Here is an 18266-nt window from a genome sequence, read left to right on the forward strand (position 1 = left end):
CATACTTCTCTAATATACAGAGAATTATTAAACACACTGATACCTCACTGTTTGTATCAACATAAACTCATTATATATATTTTTTAATTTGGCTGTAACCATAGCAACTGGTGTATGAGGAATCACTAGGAGACTTAACAACTTTCTCTCAATGTAAATTCATTCAAAAAAATAGTGGGAAATACACCACAAATAATATATTTTTTCATGGTTTTGGCATGCTGCATTTTTCTGTAGCTCTACAATCTTCACTGCTTCCTTGCATTCTTCACGCCTTCATTCAAAATCACGAGCAACAAAAATAGATATTGTTGATGATATTATTTGTTTCTTGCTCTTTCTTTTAAATTGATTATCGAGATGAATCTCCTTGTATACATATAAAACACCACATAAGATTATAAGGTTCTGTTTTTAAGATGCTAAAACTGTAGATCTTAATTTTAGATCTTCAATATTATAATTTTTTAAGTTAGTTGTCAGGTGTAAAGCACGTATATGTGTGTCCGCGTAATGTCTTATATGAATATATTTCTACTTTACAGTGGCTATTCGATAAGCATTCAAAAACGGAAAAAGTCTGTTGCCATGACAATAACTCCTGTCCTTGATGACAATACTGAATTTAATAAAACAAAACAACATAAAAGAATGAAAATTGTTAGTTTGTGCATTTCTTTCATGTTTGAAAGTAGTTTTCACTAGATGCTGAAGCAGACGGAGAAGCAACTGGATGTTACTTCTTATCTAGAACAATTACAGATATGGTATATATTTATCTATTAATCACCCAAAACAAAATATCTTTGGCAATCATGCAAAACAGAAATATCATTTACCACATTTCAAACTTCACAGTAATAATTTTAGAAAAAAAATGAGAAAAACAATTAAAATAAATACTAAAAAAATTCTCTCACACAGTACAAAATCATGTTATGACAATAAACTCTCTTTAGTTAAAAAGTAGGGTCAGTAAGTTCATAGGTTAAACTATGTAACATCGTGATTCAGCCCTGCAGTAACTCAAAGCCTTTACGGCCTTTCAATAGGTGGTATGTTGTAACAGCCATTAGGAATGCTTTTACGGATCTCCTCTAAGTTAGCAATGTCAGCCAGGATGGTGTCAATGTCATTGATCATGCCTGCAATGGTGGCTCTCTGCTGGGCTTCCTTCTCCTCCAGCTCCCTGAGTCTGGGCCTCAGCTCCTTCTCCACGCGACTGCGGCTTTTAGTGACGGCGTCCTCTAGCTCGGCCAGTCGTGTGTCGTCAACTGTCCCGGGAGTTCCTGGAAAACAGTATTACAGTCATGGTGAATCCTTGCTCAGTGCCGGTATAAAAATTAGGATATGATAATATATTTAGCAACAAACAACATATTTAGTTTTGCATCCGACATGCCATTATCAAATGTTTTAAGTTATATTTTATAGAAAAGTCCAAGATTCTCTGACAAAGCTTGTCACACTTTTATTACCAAATGTATTTTATATTATTAAAATAAACTATTAAAAATTGTTTTTGTTAATTGAAATAAAGCTAAACTAAAATATAAATAAAAGATGAAAAACTTAAAAGTAAAAAACTTTAACAAAAATTAGAAATGGTGCCTAGGCTGAAATAAAATAATTTTAAGTTGAAGTACTAAAATTACTAAAACTGAAGTAAAAATAAAATTAAAGCTAAATATAAAATTAACAAAAAACATGTTTTTTTTGCATGTCGTGAATTATTGTTATAACTCACCTAGTGAGCTCATAATATCAGTGATTGTATTTAACGTATCACTAACAGCATCCCTGGCATTCTTTGCGTTTTCAAGTGCCCCAGTGGACTCCATGACAGCCTGATTTTACAACAAAGAAAAGAAAATTTAGCATATATCCCCACATCACATGTGATTTCAAATATCTTTCTCAAATAGTTTTATGTAAGCAGACATTCTTACATTCTTTGCTCGAGTTATCTGTGCTTTTGCCTGGTTTTTCTCTTCATTCAGTTTGTCTCTAAATACAGATGCCCCTGTCGTCAGTCCATCCACGTCCTTTTTCAGTTTAGTGGCAGCTTCCAAAATATCCAAAGAGGGCGGAAGAGCATCTGACATACCCTGTGGAGACACATACAAGCACCCTGTGAGCACATTCAAAACTTTCTGTATACGACTCAACTCGGGTCATTTAGTACAGCTAGTGACAGACGTTGTGAGAAACTGAACTATATGTCTTTCTGTGAAATCTTAATGGCATTGGCACAAATACTGTTTTTACAAAATAAATGGGTGAGCACTCAACATAACAGGTTGCCATACCTCCAGTTTGGTTGCAGTGTTTGTAAGAGTGTCGATAGTATCCTGAGCATCTCTGTAGTGAGCAGACATTGCCTCCAGAATGTCCTGAGTCTTAATGTTGTCAGCTATGGCCTTCTGGATGGTGGCATTGATGGCAGGAAGTTTTCGAATAGCGGCATCTGCCAGATCCTTATTACCACTGATCTGGTCATCAAATCCTGAGACACAATAGAGAAATGCATATTTTTTAAAGAGTTAAGGTTAATTGTGTTGGATAGTTTAAATAATGACAGAACATTATCTGGAGAGATATACACTACTGCTCAAAAGGTAAGGTCGGTAATAATTTTTTTTTAATTAATACTTTTATTCAGAAAGGATTCATTAAAATGATCAAAAGTAACAGTAAAGATGATACAAAAGATTTCTATTTCTAATCAATGCTGTTCTTTTGAACTTTCTAATCCTGAAAAATGTATCACGGTTTCTACAAAAATATTAAGCAGCACATCTATTTTTAACACTGATTATGAAAAATCATGTGACTGACGACTCGGAGGAATGGCTACTAAAAACTCACATTTAAAATATATTAAAATCGAACACAGTTATTCTCTGTTAAATAAACAAAAAAAGAAAATTTGAATAAAAATAAAAAATATTTTACAATATTCTTGTTTTACTGTATTTTTAATCAAATAAATGCAGCCTTGGTGAGCATGAGACTCCTTCAAAAACCTTACAATAAACAAAGAAAATTTGAATAAAAATAAAAAATATTTTACAATATTGTTTTACTGTATTTTTAATCAAATAAATGCAGCCTTGGTGAGCATGAGACTCCTTCAAAAACCTTACAGACCTTTTGACTGACAAACTCTTCAACTGTAGTGCACACATAATATTTAACAGCTTGTAGAAGTCTAGTGTTCATCTGTACCTTTGAGTGTCTCTAGTGTCTTATCCAGACTATCCATGTTGTTGGCAAATATTTCCAGAGATTTATTTTTAACTGCTTCTGCTGCATTTGCCCTGGCAAGAAGTTTGTCTTGAACCTTAAATCAAGTAAAAACAATTGTTAATTTTCCCGTTGACCCAGGAACAGCCATTAAAGGTCAATCTTTTCACAGAGATATATAAGTCTTATTGCAAATTTTTGATTGTTGTCAGCATATCATCGCCATAACATCAAGCTCATTTTCTGTCATCACATTCTTACACATATTTCACATATTGGTCTTTGAAATGATTGGTTTCTGAACATCCACACTGTCAGGAATGTTTAACAGAGGATTAGGTTTACCTGATGGAAACTCTTGGCCTTATTGAACAGATCAGCTGTCTCTTTCTGCTCATTGAGCATATACTGCTGAAAGTCCTGGTACTGTGATAAATTCCCCTCCACCATACCCTTCAGACCGTCGAACTTGGAAACCACACCAGCAATGTCCTTCTGCAGAAACAGAAAGATAATAGTACACATTGTTCATGTTATATTGTGTATTTTTGTAGACTCCAGCATGAACAGCTAACATTTTGTAGAAGCGAATGGGGGTTCGAACAAAGACTTGCATCTCCCGTATTCCCCTATTTTTACTTAAACTCTTCTTCAAACATAAATATTTAATTCAGATTGACTACCGCCAGGGGCTTTGGTAGTTTCTTCTCCAGGTCAGATAACTGTTTGAGAGTGTTCTGAGCCACTCCGCTCTCCTTTCCAGCTGCATCAGTCAGTTGAATGGCCTTCCTATCCATGTCAAGCACTTTAGTTACATCTGCTTCATACCTGAAAACAACATCATTAGAAAGTAAGGTCACAGTCTTTATCTCTGTACAATGAAGGTAAACACTTCGGTACTATGGAGAACATTATCTGGTTTAACAGTGTTTCTAATACAAAAGTTAAGCTATATGCAACTTACTGTCTTTTGAGGTCCCTGAGCTCGTCTTTGACATTATTTTCCCGGTTGATGACACCACGGATGAGGTCTAGGGCTTTCTCAGATTCTGCTAGAGAATTGGCTGCAATGGTCTCCACTGTCACTGCCTCACCTTGGTGCCTGGTAAGAAAACACCCTTCAGTCAGACACATATTTTGGATGCACAACAAGATATGTACTGCAAATGTGCTGTGGAAGTCTAGTCAGTGGTTAAAGGCATTTTTAATGCAATGGTTCTCAACTATCTTACCATGGACAGCAACAAATGTAATCCAATTGATAATCATGCATAGTTATGATAGCAAATCCAATCCATGACTTAGTTTTTTTAAATTTTGTACAATAAAAATGTCTTCACATGATGTTCCCTATAAAGTCTGGGTCGTGAAGCAAAAAAGGTTCAGAACCACTACATCTTAATGTGAAACTGTCGGAGAGCTTTTGTTGGCTAAGCAACTGCCTTATTAGTGCACATGCAATTATGGATCTCAACATGTGTTGTTTAACTGTTTGCGGCATTTGAGAATAACACATGACTTACTGCTCAGCAAGATCAGCAGCTCTCTGAACCAAATCAGACAAGGTGTCAGCGCCTGGCAGCGCATCACCTGAGGGAAACTCCTGAAATAGACATACAGGGAATGAGGGAAATGCTGAGAATTTTTATTAACTGTCTATGTAATAGTTAGGCTGTAGATCACATCTAAACACCCATATATATATAAATATATATTAGGGCTGGGACAATAAATCGATGCATCGCGATTCGTGGATCGATTCTGAGATTTTCGGAATGCATCGTGATTCTCTCTCTAATCGATTCTGAGCTTAGTTTTTAACAGCAGATGGCGCTTTAGGCTAGTTTTTAACCGCACACTCAAATGCTCACGAAGAAGAGCGCTTGCACGAGATCATTTCTCGATTCGCAATGCATCGATTTATTGTCCCAGCCTTAATATATATAAAAACATCCATAAAAATATAATAATTAAACACTCACAGCCTGTTGGATGTCCCGTTTGGCCTGTTGCAGTTTTAACCTGATCTCACTGATGAGTTTTCGGATTTCTGAAACTTCTGTTCTGTACTGCTGATCCTTGTTTCTGATCCCATCCACTGTTGTCAACATAGCCTCCATTTTTCTGTCCTCTCTCAGCTGGGACTGGCTAATGCTCACCAGTTTATCTTGAAGCTGTTTCTCAGTATCTATTTGGTATAAAAAGCCAGTGTTAAAAACAGACAATAAACTAACTAAAAACAATCAATTAAACAAGACGAATAAAGGATTTTCATACTTGTGAGTTCATCTGCTCTGATTTCCAGGCTTTGCACCATGACCTCTGCAGCCCTAATAGCTCGTACCATCTGAGCATCGTTGACTGGAGCATCATCACCTCCAATTCCTTTAAGTAAATTCTCCATGTCTTGCAGCTGTCTTGCGTAAACCTCTATCTGAAAAGAAAAACCCCACAATGTTCGTCATTTATTTACCACCATTTATCGCCATTTATTCATATACCTCTACTTTAACAGGTGTGCAGCGACTGGATCCAACGCTACAGTAAATGACAATTTAATGTTTTCAATCATTTTTAACCTTGAGTGAGCAGGCTTTTTTTCTCTTGTTATACAGATTTGGTAAATGTACTACAGTTAACAGTAGTGAGATTTTGTGCGTACTGGTCCCTGGGCAAACAGCACATTTAATTCCACCCACACAGGCAGTGTTCAAGATCAGCGCCAAAGCAACATACCGTTATATCACTCTCCAGATAATAAACAATCATCAAATCCAGCAGGACTCACTCATTTTTTCTTTCACACAGCGTAGAGTGTAAAGTGCTTATTTTGACATGATGATATTAAATGATCATTATTTTCTCATGGTTAAATCACACACTCATACATATATTTTATATTTATATATATTATATTTTAAAATATATTAACAGAAGTTATTTTAATAATATTTAAAAACATTACTGTTTTTACTGTATTACATATAATTCAATGATTGAAGACTTGGTGGTGAGCATATGGGACTTCATTCAAACTACATCAAACTCAAGTTTATTGACCAACTTCTAAATGATTTTTCATGTATACATTTCATGTAAATTACTTCTCATATCATATTAATATATTTTATTAGTTTATTTTTCTTTATTTTGTTTTCAGTTCTGCAATGTCTTACCTTGCTCTTGACTGGGTTAAAGCAGGAAGGACATGTTGATTCGTCACACTTGAGTCCATCGTAACCTTCCTTACACTTGCACTGTCCTTTATCATTGCATGAAGTTGACACAGAACCCTGTCGGTTGCAGTTACAAGCTACAGGGAGAAAAAAGCAAATCTTAGGTGACTTTCACTGTTATGGATTTTGCATTTCACTTCACTAGTACTATAAGCAACATTTATTCAGGCTTGTGACAGTTAAAGTATTTTTCCATACCCTGACATGGCTCTGTGGGGTAACTGTGGTAGTATCCATCTTCACAGTTCTCACACTTGGGGCCGGTGCTGTGACTCAGGCACTTCCGACACTCCCCTGTTCGGCGGTCACAGTTGCCGACAGCATTCTGGTTCACGTGGCCATAACATTGGCAAGGCTGGCACTGTTTGGGAGGGCCGTACTCTCCCAGAGGGTCTCCATAGAAACCGTCATCACAGATTTCGCAACGAGAGCCTTTAAAAATGTGTCATTAGTAAATATGGGGAATAGCTCCATAATGAAACAAAATCGGTTGTGCGGATCACTCCGCTGTGGCGACCCCTGATAAAGGGGAGCAAGCTGAAGGAAGAGAGAGTGAGAGCTCCATAATGAAACAGCACAACAATTTAGTGCAAAATCATACCGAAAAAATATGATTCACACAGTAATTTTATAGCTACATTTAAATTTCAGCTAAAGTTCTTAATCAAATCTAATGCATGATTTTTATAATTCTACTTCTATAGTGATTTTTGACATTGTACAGCTTGACAGACCCAATTACTTTTATTATATTGATTTTTCCATACATTTCTGCCATATGTACATTAACTGACAGTCACCACTGATAAGCTACCACTAAATATTGTAGAAACTTAATTTGCTGTAGAGTTGCTTTGCAACGATTTGTATTGTGAAAAGCACTATACAAATAAACTTGAATTGAATTATATTGAAAAGGACAGCCAGGAAATTAAACAAGTTTATGTACATAATAACAGAATTTTGGGTGCACTATCCCTTTAAGAACATCTACGCCAATGTTTCTTTATTCTCACCTGTAGTCCCTTGGGGACAGCGAGCACACATCACCTCCTGGGTTCCTGGAATAACATAGCAAGCCTCACCCTCGGGACAAGGACACTTCTGGCAGGAGTTGGACTGTTGGCGGTTGACATAATAACCTTTAGGGCACATCTGCAGATTTGATATCTCATCAGCTGAGTAACAGCCTCCTGTAAACACAACAAATCCACCTTTCTCAGCTCAGACTTCTTTTTCATAACTGAAATACGAACATTCATTAAACACTGAAAAAACAAACCTGTTTCTGGATCACAAGTTCCACCCTGACAGGAGCAGGGATCACAGGGGCTTTGGGGGCCTTGGCCAGGGAAACGTCTCCGGTATCCAGTGGCACAGCGTTCACAAAACAGTCCATCATAACCAGCAGGGCATCTGCACTTTTCTACCCAGACAGCAGGGGTGCCGGGACCCAGTTTAGCTGACACCAGAGAGACATCATCCAGATAACCACGTCCTGTTGTGAAAGCAGATATACAATTCTTTTATTCGGTATTATGTTATGTGTGCACAAGTTTTCAACAATATATGCAGCTCAGTGATACATTATTTGAGTGGAGAGATTAAAGACTCACCATTTTCACCAAATGTTCCTCTGATTTTAATGGCTGTAAGGTTTCTCAGAAGTGTTTGAAATTCTGTGGATGAGAGCTGTGGTTTCCATTTGCTGCCAGGCTGTTCGTCCAGTCTATGAAGTATAATATGCATTAGAATATTTATTATCAGCCTCAGTCATAGACCTTTAAACAGAACAATCAAAATATCTCTAAAATTGGCTGATATGGTACCCATATATCATGTATCCCTAAAAATTCATAGACTTAAACAGAGGCAGGAACCAGGGCAAGGTAAGCACCACTCACATTTCTTCAGAAAACGCAAAGATGTAGTTATTACAAATGATGTGACTCACTTGAATGTGTAGGTGATTTTCTTGCCACAGTGCACCACAGTTCTCAAGTCTCCTAGTGAAGCAGACACCTTAAGACCTGCTCCTTCTAAGATAACATCAGAGATGGAAGGACGACGGACACCTCTCTCCAGACGCAGAGAGAAGCTGAGCGTCTGACCGTAGCTCAATGCCTGATTCCCCAGGTAAGATGCTACATTAAACACAGAAGCACAGGAGTCAAGGAAATGGCAATACATCACTGATGGTATATTACTGATATTAAGTAATAAAAAATGTAATCCACATACCTGGAGCAAACAGATAAACAGGAAGGTCCTCCTTAGAGATAACCTCAAGGTCTTTGTGAGTAGGAGACCACCTGAATTGCACTTGTGAAGGGTTCATGCCTTGAGCAGTTGCGGCTCGCCAGCCCTCAGGTCCTGTGAGACGAGACAACGATTTTAATTAAATCAGCAACTAAAGCTGAATGTGATTTACTAAAATCAGTGATTACACATCATGCTCACCATTTTCAAAAGTTGAAGTGATGTTGTGAATGGAATATCCCTCAGCTGAGGAGCACACACTTGAGTGGCCATTGCAAAAGCAGGGCAGGCACTCCTCTGTATTATACGTGAGGCGGCCACTGTTACGTGACCGGCAGTTTAGCCTGCATAAGAAGAACATTGATTGAACCAAATAATTCTACATAGTAATACTGTAGTTAGATGCCGGTCAGAGACTCACTGTTCTCACCTCAAAGGCTCACATCCACTGGCAGTGACTGGAGAGCCATCATGACAGCGGTCACACTTGTCTCCATAAACTCCTTGTTTACAAGTACACCGTCCCTCATTGTTGCATACTGGTCCTTGAGAACCTGAACAGAACAAAGTATATGCATTTTGTACAACTTTACTCAGATAATGCCTATATAGAGTGGACCCAAAAATATTTGGAAACTATTACATTTGTTTAACTGTATTTTCATTATATAACAAAACAAGTATCATTTGTTTTAAAGAAATTTAGCATAAGCATACCTTTCAATCAATATATTTCAATGAAATTCAATTTCCTAGATTTTTAAATATGAAACAATAAATATACTGTTTAAAATGAAGCTCAAAAGTCTTGGATATATTCTGGTTGTCAAACTTTGAGGAACATGTTCATATGTTAATATGATGATGGTTATTCTGCTAAGACAACAGTGTGAACTTGAGGGAAACTGGCTTCATACCACGAAAAATGACCTTGGGATCAACTGGTTAAAAATAAATTAAAAAGTGTCTCAGAAAAGTCAATGCTGAAAAAAAAGCTCTGGCGTCATTTGTTAGCAAATGCTGCTTGGTATGATATTTTCCATCAAATACAATGGAACTGAGACATTTTTAGACAAGGCAAAGGCAAGTTTGTAAAAATGTCTGTAAAATCTCCCACTGTGCTAAATAGACCTTATGTGTCAGAGAAACAAGTGCGCAGCCATCTTTAAAATTTTGTCTTTGAACTTCCATTTTTGCGGTAGCTCTATAGCATCACTGTTGAACAGCTGGTGAAGTGGATTTACTTATTGCAGAGTTAACATTATCATGTGCAAAGGATTGTTCACCCCAAAAAATGACTAATCTTTTCCTGTATGGCTTGGAACATGAAAGGAAAGTCAATGCAATTTTGTTTCTGGAAGAACTCTCTTTTAGTAAAGAAAAAAGCACACTTCATCTTAAAGTAGCAGCTCACCTGCCATGTTGCAGTTGCAGGGCACACAGTTGTCTCCTGCCCTCTGGTGGTAGTATCCTTCCTTACAGTTTTCACAGTGCCGCCCTTCGGTGTTTCCCTGGCAGTTTATACAGTAGAGTCCCAGATGATCTGCTCTGCAGTATTGTGCCTTCCCATGACATGAACAGGCAGTGGAGGCTGCAAGACAACATGCCAAGATGGGTTACTTGGTCTCAACTTTTTTTCTGTTCAAAGCAGGCACCCATAAAGACGTTCTGTGGTTAAGGAATCTGCTGAATAAGTAGACATTTTACAGTCTTTGAAAAGATAGTATCGCTCTGCTTTGTCAAAGTTAACTGGCGCCAGTCAAGTTATTGCTGTGGTATTGCTGTGAGCATGGGAAAGTAACATCTAAAGACCGTCTTATACCTATAAAAACAAACAATTTCCACAAATGCAGAAAATTACACCCCACCCTAAGGTATACTCACTCACTCTCCAGGATATTATATGGACAATTACTCAAACCCACAAACCATAAGCTACCGCAGAATACAATGACAAAACCACACATGTCTGGGGATCAACAAGTATCTGAAAGACACTCTGGACATCCAGAGGTGGACATCTTTTCAAAGGGAAGAAGAAATGCCCTCAGCTGTGTAAACACATTAGATCATGTAGGATTACCTGCAATAAAACAACCTAGTCCATGTTCAACCAGGCCCACAGTGTGTTGAACACACAGACGATTATGGATGTTAGATAATAGACTGGCTTTGTGGGTAGGACAAGCTCACTCTTGTAGGTAATTTATCGAAAAAGTATAATGAGGTAATATAAGTCAGCATGAACCAAACCTCATCCACTCAGAACAGACATTCCATTCCTCCTAACTGGGCAACATCAGGGTCCCTCACAGGTGAGCAACACAGGCAGGCAGCAACAACAGCCTCTCAATGAGAGACAAAACTACCCAGCTGTTAGACAACAGTCATCCTTACAGGGCCCCAGGACAAAAAAAATTTGTCCGCACAGACTGTGATGTTGTGTATCCAGTTTTGAAAAGTATTTTTTCTTTTTAAAAAGTTTTTATTTTCTTTTTTATTATCATTAAGTTGGCTTGAGAAAGCCAACTTACTGATCTGCTATTTAAGCTGCTTCTTCTGAACCAAAATTAGAACACTAACTCCTCCTACAGCTTTAAAGCTACAACCACCAAACTCGGGTCAGACCTTCAGACTGGTCTGACTCGGTGTGCTATACTTTTCGAACTGATCCGGCTTGCGGTTTTTGTAAACCAGACTATCAAAACCACCAAAATCCCATAGACTTTCATTGAGGGAGTGAAAACCTTTATACAGTGAGAAATATGGTGTATTTAAGCTGTCTATTGGTATAGCAAAGCTTAACAACTCTCTACTGAAAAAACAGCTAAAACCAGCCTAAGCTGGTTGGCTGCTTTGGTTGGTCTCCCAGGCTGGTTTTAAAGTGGTTTTGGCCACTTTTTAGCTGGACAGGCTGGTCTTAGCTGGTCAAGCTGGGAGACCTGCTAAAAGACCAACCAGCTATTTTCAGCTTAAACAAGCTAAGACTAAACAACCAGCCTAGACTGAAATATTTCAGCTACAATTAAATTTTCCTCCAACAAATTGCTTTTTTAAACTACAAAAATGCAAAAATTATTTCAGTTAGTATTAAGTCATAAAAACTGCATATAATAATTATAGAATTTGAGTTACTTAAGAATTTGGGGAGGGGGGGGGAAGTTGCCTAGAAGTAGCCTAGACCAGGACATTCATAATACAGGTTTATCATTATTAGGCTACAATTTAAATCATGCTAATTGTATCTAGCTAACAGATTTCCCGCTGATCAATATGATCATTATGATGAGTATTGTGGTTATCATTAGACTATTTTTATGATTGTTATATGATGTATGAGTCAATAACTCTGTCAGTCGTTTTTGTTACATTGCAATTTACTGTAATTACAATCTACAGTAAATACAGATAAAGTGGGACACTTTCTGTCACTAGTGTTGTTTTAAAATACGATGCCAAATGGATTAGCCACTCAATACCATACCATGTTACACTGCTAAATTTAAAACTGAGAAAAATATGAAGAAATGTTAAATACACAAACTTATTGTAGCAGTCTCACTTTCCCATCTACCTATCTGTTATAAAAAAAAAAAAACTAGCCTTGCTCACAAATCACTCAAGATTTAGCAACACTTGCAAAGCAAATTAGTACTACTGTACGTAGTTCGGTACTGTACACACTATCATAATGTCAAAAATGAATTAGCAGGCAGGCACAACTTTACTTACATCGGACTGTTCCGTGAACTGGAGACCAGATGCAAACTGCGCAAAGAAAGATCCAATTGATCTTCATTTTCCACATCCAAGAAACAAAGTTTAATTCCACGTTCTCTCTTTTATAATGTCTGCTCGATATTAAGGATGCTGGCGGTCCGTTAGTCCTCGGTGCGATGAGACGGACACCTGACGGTTCTGCCAGCTGATCCCAGCGCGAGCACTTAAAAACTTCCCACCTGACAAGCGTGGACACGTCCAGCTCCGTGTCTCAACTGATCATTTACTCATGACTGATTCACAGAGCATATGTGCCTGATAGGAAATATATCATGCCATTCCTCACATAAAGACGTGTTTGATTAAAAGCCTATAACTACAGCACCAGAACAATAAACCCATTGTTCATCAATGCTTCAGCTTATTTGGATCTGATATTAAAAGTAGGATATTAATGCTTGAGGCTGTGTGTAATAGATATAAGATCCATAGTAGTGTTATCAATAAAATGATACACAAAACGTGAAACAGGCAAAAGATACAAATTAGATAAACCCATTAAAAAAAAAAAATAGTATTATTTCAATTCATGATCATATATTTTTGAAGAAAAAAAATATAGCATTATCCAAAATAAAAACTGATTAAATGACTTTAAAATGTCAAGTATAAAGTAAATGTAAAACAACAAAAAAAACAAAAAAACAAGACAGAAATAGACTTTAATTTGGCAGCCAAAAGTTAAGTACACTCTAAAAATGCTGGGTTGTTTCAACCCAACTTTGGGTCAAATATGGACTAACCCAACTGTTGGGTTACATTTTTCAATTACATTTTTAACCCAAAAGTTGGGTTAGTCCATATTTGACCCAAAGTTGGGTTGAAACAACCCAGCATTTTTTAGAGTGTAGCCTAAATGTTGTTCCAAATTGCTTATGCCAAAACTATGTTCTCTTTGAAAATATTAAAATATCTATTATTTAAATTATTATTATTGTTATTACTTTTTATTTATATATATATATATTTTTTAAAGCAAACTTCTGAAGTTCTAGTTCATATCAAGGCAAGAGAACCACACCCAACTGAAGACCAAACCACCAAACCGAAGCCATAGAAATGGAGCAATGGCAAACAGTCTGAGATTGCAGTTTGTTTCTTCACCACACAATCATCTACAGGTATATTTAACAAGAGTAACTGATCTACAATAAGCTTTGCATGTTAGGGCACAACAACTTTCAATACATCAAGTGAACTTAAAGAACATACTACAGACATTAAATGCCTGGAAAGTACACTTATTGTGAGCTTTATCTTATTTAGTACTCCGTGTTTGTGGTTTACAAATTGTATATTGTCTGTATTGGCACTGAATCACTGTTGTGTTGAACTGTGTACACAGATACTGACTTACTGTGGCATTGAATCATATGCCATTTGGCATCTTTTTAATTATATACAGTTATATAGGCTACAGTCTTGAAAATGAGTAGTAAAGAAAAAAACAGAACTCTGACTGTTGCTTAGATATCAAAACCACAGCTGTCATCAAACCACCGGCACAAACTGAACCGCACTGGAAGAGTCACACTGTAGAACAGTCAAATATATTGGAGTCATGAAAAATCCACGGCCTGAGGGCAGTGAATTTTCTACTGTGTGCAACTGGCTACGCCCTGTCACGAACTCTCCAAGAGGAAAGGAAAGACGCTGGGCTGAGTCTGAGGTGTCTCAGCTACGCATTACCAAAACACACCCAAACATCCAGCGCCACACATCTTTATCGTCCACACCTTGTTCCTCACACAGACGCAGTGAGCCCCACCTAACACTCTCCAGGTAAACATGCTCATACCCTTTCCCTCCGGCCGCAGAGAACAGCATGGCGTAGTGTGAAGCACACCCTGTTTACCTCTCGCAGGACGCTGCCAGCACCACACCCTCACACACACTACAACAGGACAGGATAATACTTTTTATTTATATATATATATTTTTTAAAGCAAACTTCTGAAGTTCTAGTTCATATCAAGGCAAGAGAACCACACCCAACTGAAGACCAAACCACCAAACCGAAGCCATAGAAATGGAGCAATGGCAAACAGTCTGAGATTGCAGTTTGTTTCTTCACCACACAATCATCTACAGGTATATTTAACAAGAGTAACTGATCCACAATAAGCTTTGCATGTTAGGGCACAACAACTTTCAATACATCAAGTGAACTTAAAGAACATACTACAGACATTAAATGCCTGGAAAGTACACTTATTGTGAGCTTTATCTTATTTAGTACTCCGTGTTTGTGGTTTACAAATTGTATATTGTCTGTATTGGCACTGAATCACTGTTGTGTTGAACTGTGTACACAGATACTGACTTACTGTGGCATTGAATCATATGCCATTTGGCATCTTTTTAATTATATACAGTTATATAGGCTACAGTCTTGAAAATGAGTAGTAAAGAAAAAAACAGAACTCTGACTGTTGCTTAGATATCAAAACCACAGCTGTCATCAAACCACCGGCACAAACTGAACCGCACTGGAAGAGTCACACTGTAGAACAGTCAAATATATTGGAGTCATGAAAAATCCACGGCCTGAGGGCAGTGAATTTTCTACTGTGTGCAACTGGCTACGCCCTGTCACGAACTCTCCAAGAGGAAAGGAAAGACGCTGGGCTGAGTCTGAGGTGTCTCAGCTACGCATTACCAAAACACACCCAAACATCCAGCGCCACACATCTTTATCGTCCACACCTTGTTCCTCACACAGACGCAGTGAGCCCCACCTAACACTCTCCAGGTAAACATGCTCATACCCTTTCCCTCCGGCCGCAGAGAACAGCATGGCGTAGTGTGAAGCACACCCTGTTTACCTCTCGCAGGACGCTGCCAGCACCACACCCTCACACACACTACAACAGGACAGGATAAGAAACACAGGGAGAAGGTAGAGAATGAGGAAGTCTCATAAGCTCTCTCATATATCACTGAGGACAATATAAATACAAGAAATAACCTGCCTTTCGGTTATTACATCAAGAAAACACGGCACATTTGATGTCCTCCATAGGTTTTGTACTGATCGACTGGAGAGCATATACAGTGGCCCTAAAATGAATCTGGACATTTATGTCACATTTAAAAATGTATGAATGTCATTCCATTAATATGTAACGTGGCATCTATTTAAAATAAAATAAAATAAAAATGTCAGAATGTCATTGCATTAATATATAATGTGGCATCTATTTAAAATTAAAAATTATAAAATAAAAATGTATGTCATTGCATTAATATATAAATCGGGGTATATACTTTAATTAAAATAAAATAAAAATAAATGTTAAAAACGGTGGTAGTGCTTAATGTTTTTATGGAAACCTTGATTCATTTTTTTTTTTCAGGATTCTTCAATGAACTAAAAAAGTTAAAAAGAGCAACCATTTATTTGAAATATATTTATTTCGAATGTTTTAAATGTCTTTAATGTTACTTTGGATCTATTTAAAATCAAATAAAGTAAAATAAAAATGCATTAATGTCATTGCATTAATATATGTATTGTGGCATATATTTAAAATATGGTTTTATATTATTTAAAGAAACATTCAACATACTCTTTCTAAACAAAACATTTCACAAAAGAGTTTTTTTTAGGTTTTAAATGATAAAACTAGGCTACAGATATACCAAATTAAGAACAAACGTATTGCTTTTGCAATAAGTCAGTTATTTTGTAATAAAGATTTAAATTCAGTTAAAGGGCCATAAAAGTTGTCATTTGATTCACACTCATTTGATTCGACTGATTGAAGGATTTGACTCTGCCGATGATAGTTCACAAGATCGTTCCTTTCAATCTAGTCATCAGTCTGGTAGATTTGGAGAAAAACCCTCTTTATTTCTGTTTTTTTAGAGTCATGACTGCCAGCATGTTAAAAGAGAGAGCCTTATGTTAAAGATGTAAATGACTTTTGGAAACTCTGTTAAGGCCAAAACTGGCACATTTTGTACTTTCAGGCTTGTGGAGGAGAAAAACACATTTAATCAAATTGAATGAAATGCAACCGCATATGATGATGGCCGCTGAGTCATGGCAAAGTCTTACCAAATGTAGTTAGGAATGATATTGGTAATAGTGCTAATTTTGGATCAGATGAGCGAATGGTCTGTAACACTGACCAACTAGATTTGGTAATGAGTCTGTGTCATTGCACAGCAATAAAGACATAGATAGGCCTACACATTACTGTTTAACTGCACTGCTATTATGATATGTACATGGTTTAAATATGCTGTACACTATAGACTTATGATCTGAAAAATATTTTTGACTATACATATAATTGGTGCGATTATGCATTTAATGTTTAATTAATGTACTGTAAATAATCTTCAGCAGGGGATTTCAAACAGGGTCCAGGGACCCATAGAAGACCACAAGAGGGTGCTATAGAAGGTGCATGAACAATTTGAGACAAAAATCATTTTACAAAATGTAGTTTTTAGAGTCATTAATGTCAACTGTATATACACTATCGGTCAAAAGTTTGTGATAAGTAAGATTTGTTCATGTATTTGAAAGAAGTCTCTTATGCTCACCACGGCAGCATTATTTTGATCAAAAATTCAGTAAAAATGTGAAATATTAAAATTTGAAATAATGGTTTTCTATTTTAATATATTTAAAAATGTAATTTGTTCCTGTGACGGCAAAGCTGAATTTTCAACAGCTATTACTCCAGTCTTCAGTGTCACATGATCCTTCAGAAATCATTCGAATATGATTTGGTGCTCAAGAAAATACTTCTTATTTTTTATCAGTATTGAGAACAGTTGTGATACTTAATCTTTTGTGGAAACCATGAAACCATCCTTGCGGAATAAAGGAAAATTAAAAGAAATCAATGGAAAAAAAAATTACAGATTGCAAACTTTTGGATTTAACACTTTATTTATTTATATTACTATTCACTTCTGCTTTCTAAAAACTGGTCAAAAATCATGTGAATAATGTGAATTATTTTATTCCTTTGGCAGCCCTAGCTTTTAATAGTAGGAAATAACTAAATCTTATATATACACACTACCGGTCAAAAGTTTGGGGTCAGTAAGACTTTTTTTAAAGAAGTCTCTTATGCTCATCAAGGCTGCATTTATTTGATCGAAAATATAGAAAAAAACACTAATCTTACAAAATGTTATCACAATATAAATAATGGTTTCTATTTTAATATCCTTTAAAATATAATTTATTTCTGTCATGCAAAGCTGAATTTCCATCAGCCATTACTCAAGTGTCACATGATCCTTAAGAAATCATTCTAATATGAATATCTAATATTATTATTAGAATTATCAATTTTGGCAACAGTTGTGCTGCCAAATATTTTTTTGGAAACTGCCATACTTTTTTCAGGATTCTTTGATGAATAAAAAGTTAAAAAGAACAGCATTTATTCAAAATAGAAATCTTTTCTAACAATATAAATCTTTGCGATCACTTCTTAACAAGTTAACACATCCTTGATGAATAAAAGTTTTAATTTCTTTAAAAAAAAGAGAATAAAAATTTACTGACCCCAAACTTTTGAACTGTAGTGTATATTGTTAGAAAATATTTATATTTGAAATAAATGCTCTTCTTTTTAACTTTTTATTCATCAAATAATTCTGAAAAAAAGTATCACAGGTTCCAAAAAAACATTAAGCAGCACAACAATTTCCAGCACTGATAATAAATCAGCATATTAGAATGATTTCTGAAGATCATGTGACACTGAAGACTGGAGT

General features: G+C 36.4%; 1 protein-coding gene across 1 annotated transcript; it reads right to left on the reverse strand.

Annotated features, from left to right (window-relative positions):
* Nucleotides 1–81: 81 nt before the first annotated feature.
* Nucleotides 82–12668, reverse strand: LOC107678924 (laminin subunit gamma-2-like). Its single transcript, XM_016474325.1, has 22 exons — nt 12474–12668; nt 10156–10332; nt 9172–9295; nt 8943–9085; nt 8724–8855; nt 8437–8626; nt 8099–8211; nt 7765–7980; nt 7499–7675; nt 6681–6914; nt 6423–6559; nt 5524–5680; nt 5229–5434; nt 4770–4849; nt 4211–4348; nt 3930–4074; nt 3592–3741; nt 3229–3343; nt 2310–2506; nt 1950–2108; nt 1748–1847; nt 82–1289 (listed from the first exon to the last, which is right to left on the reverse strand). Exons 1-22 carry the CDS (start codon nt 12547–12549, stop codon nt 1036–1038), a joined length of 3420 nt encoding a protein of 1139 aa, XP_016329811.1. The 5' UTR covers nt 12550–12668; the 3' UTR covers nt 82–1035.
* Nucleotides 12669–18266: the final 5598 nt, after the last annotated feature.

Source organism: Sinocyclocheilus anshuiensis, unplaced genomic scaffold (genome assembly GCF_001515605.1).
Source record: "Sinocyclocheilus anshuiensis isolate Anshui unplaced genomic scaffold, SAMN03320099.WGS_v1.1 scaffold1576, whole genome shotgun sequence".
Lineage (NCBI taxonomy): Eukaryota > Metazoa > Chordata > Actinopteri > Cypriniformes > Cyprinidae > Sinocyclocheilus > Sinocyclocheilus anshuiensis.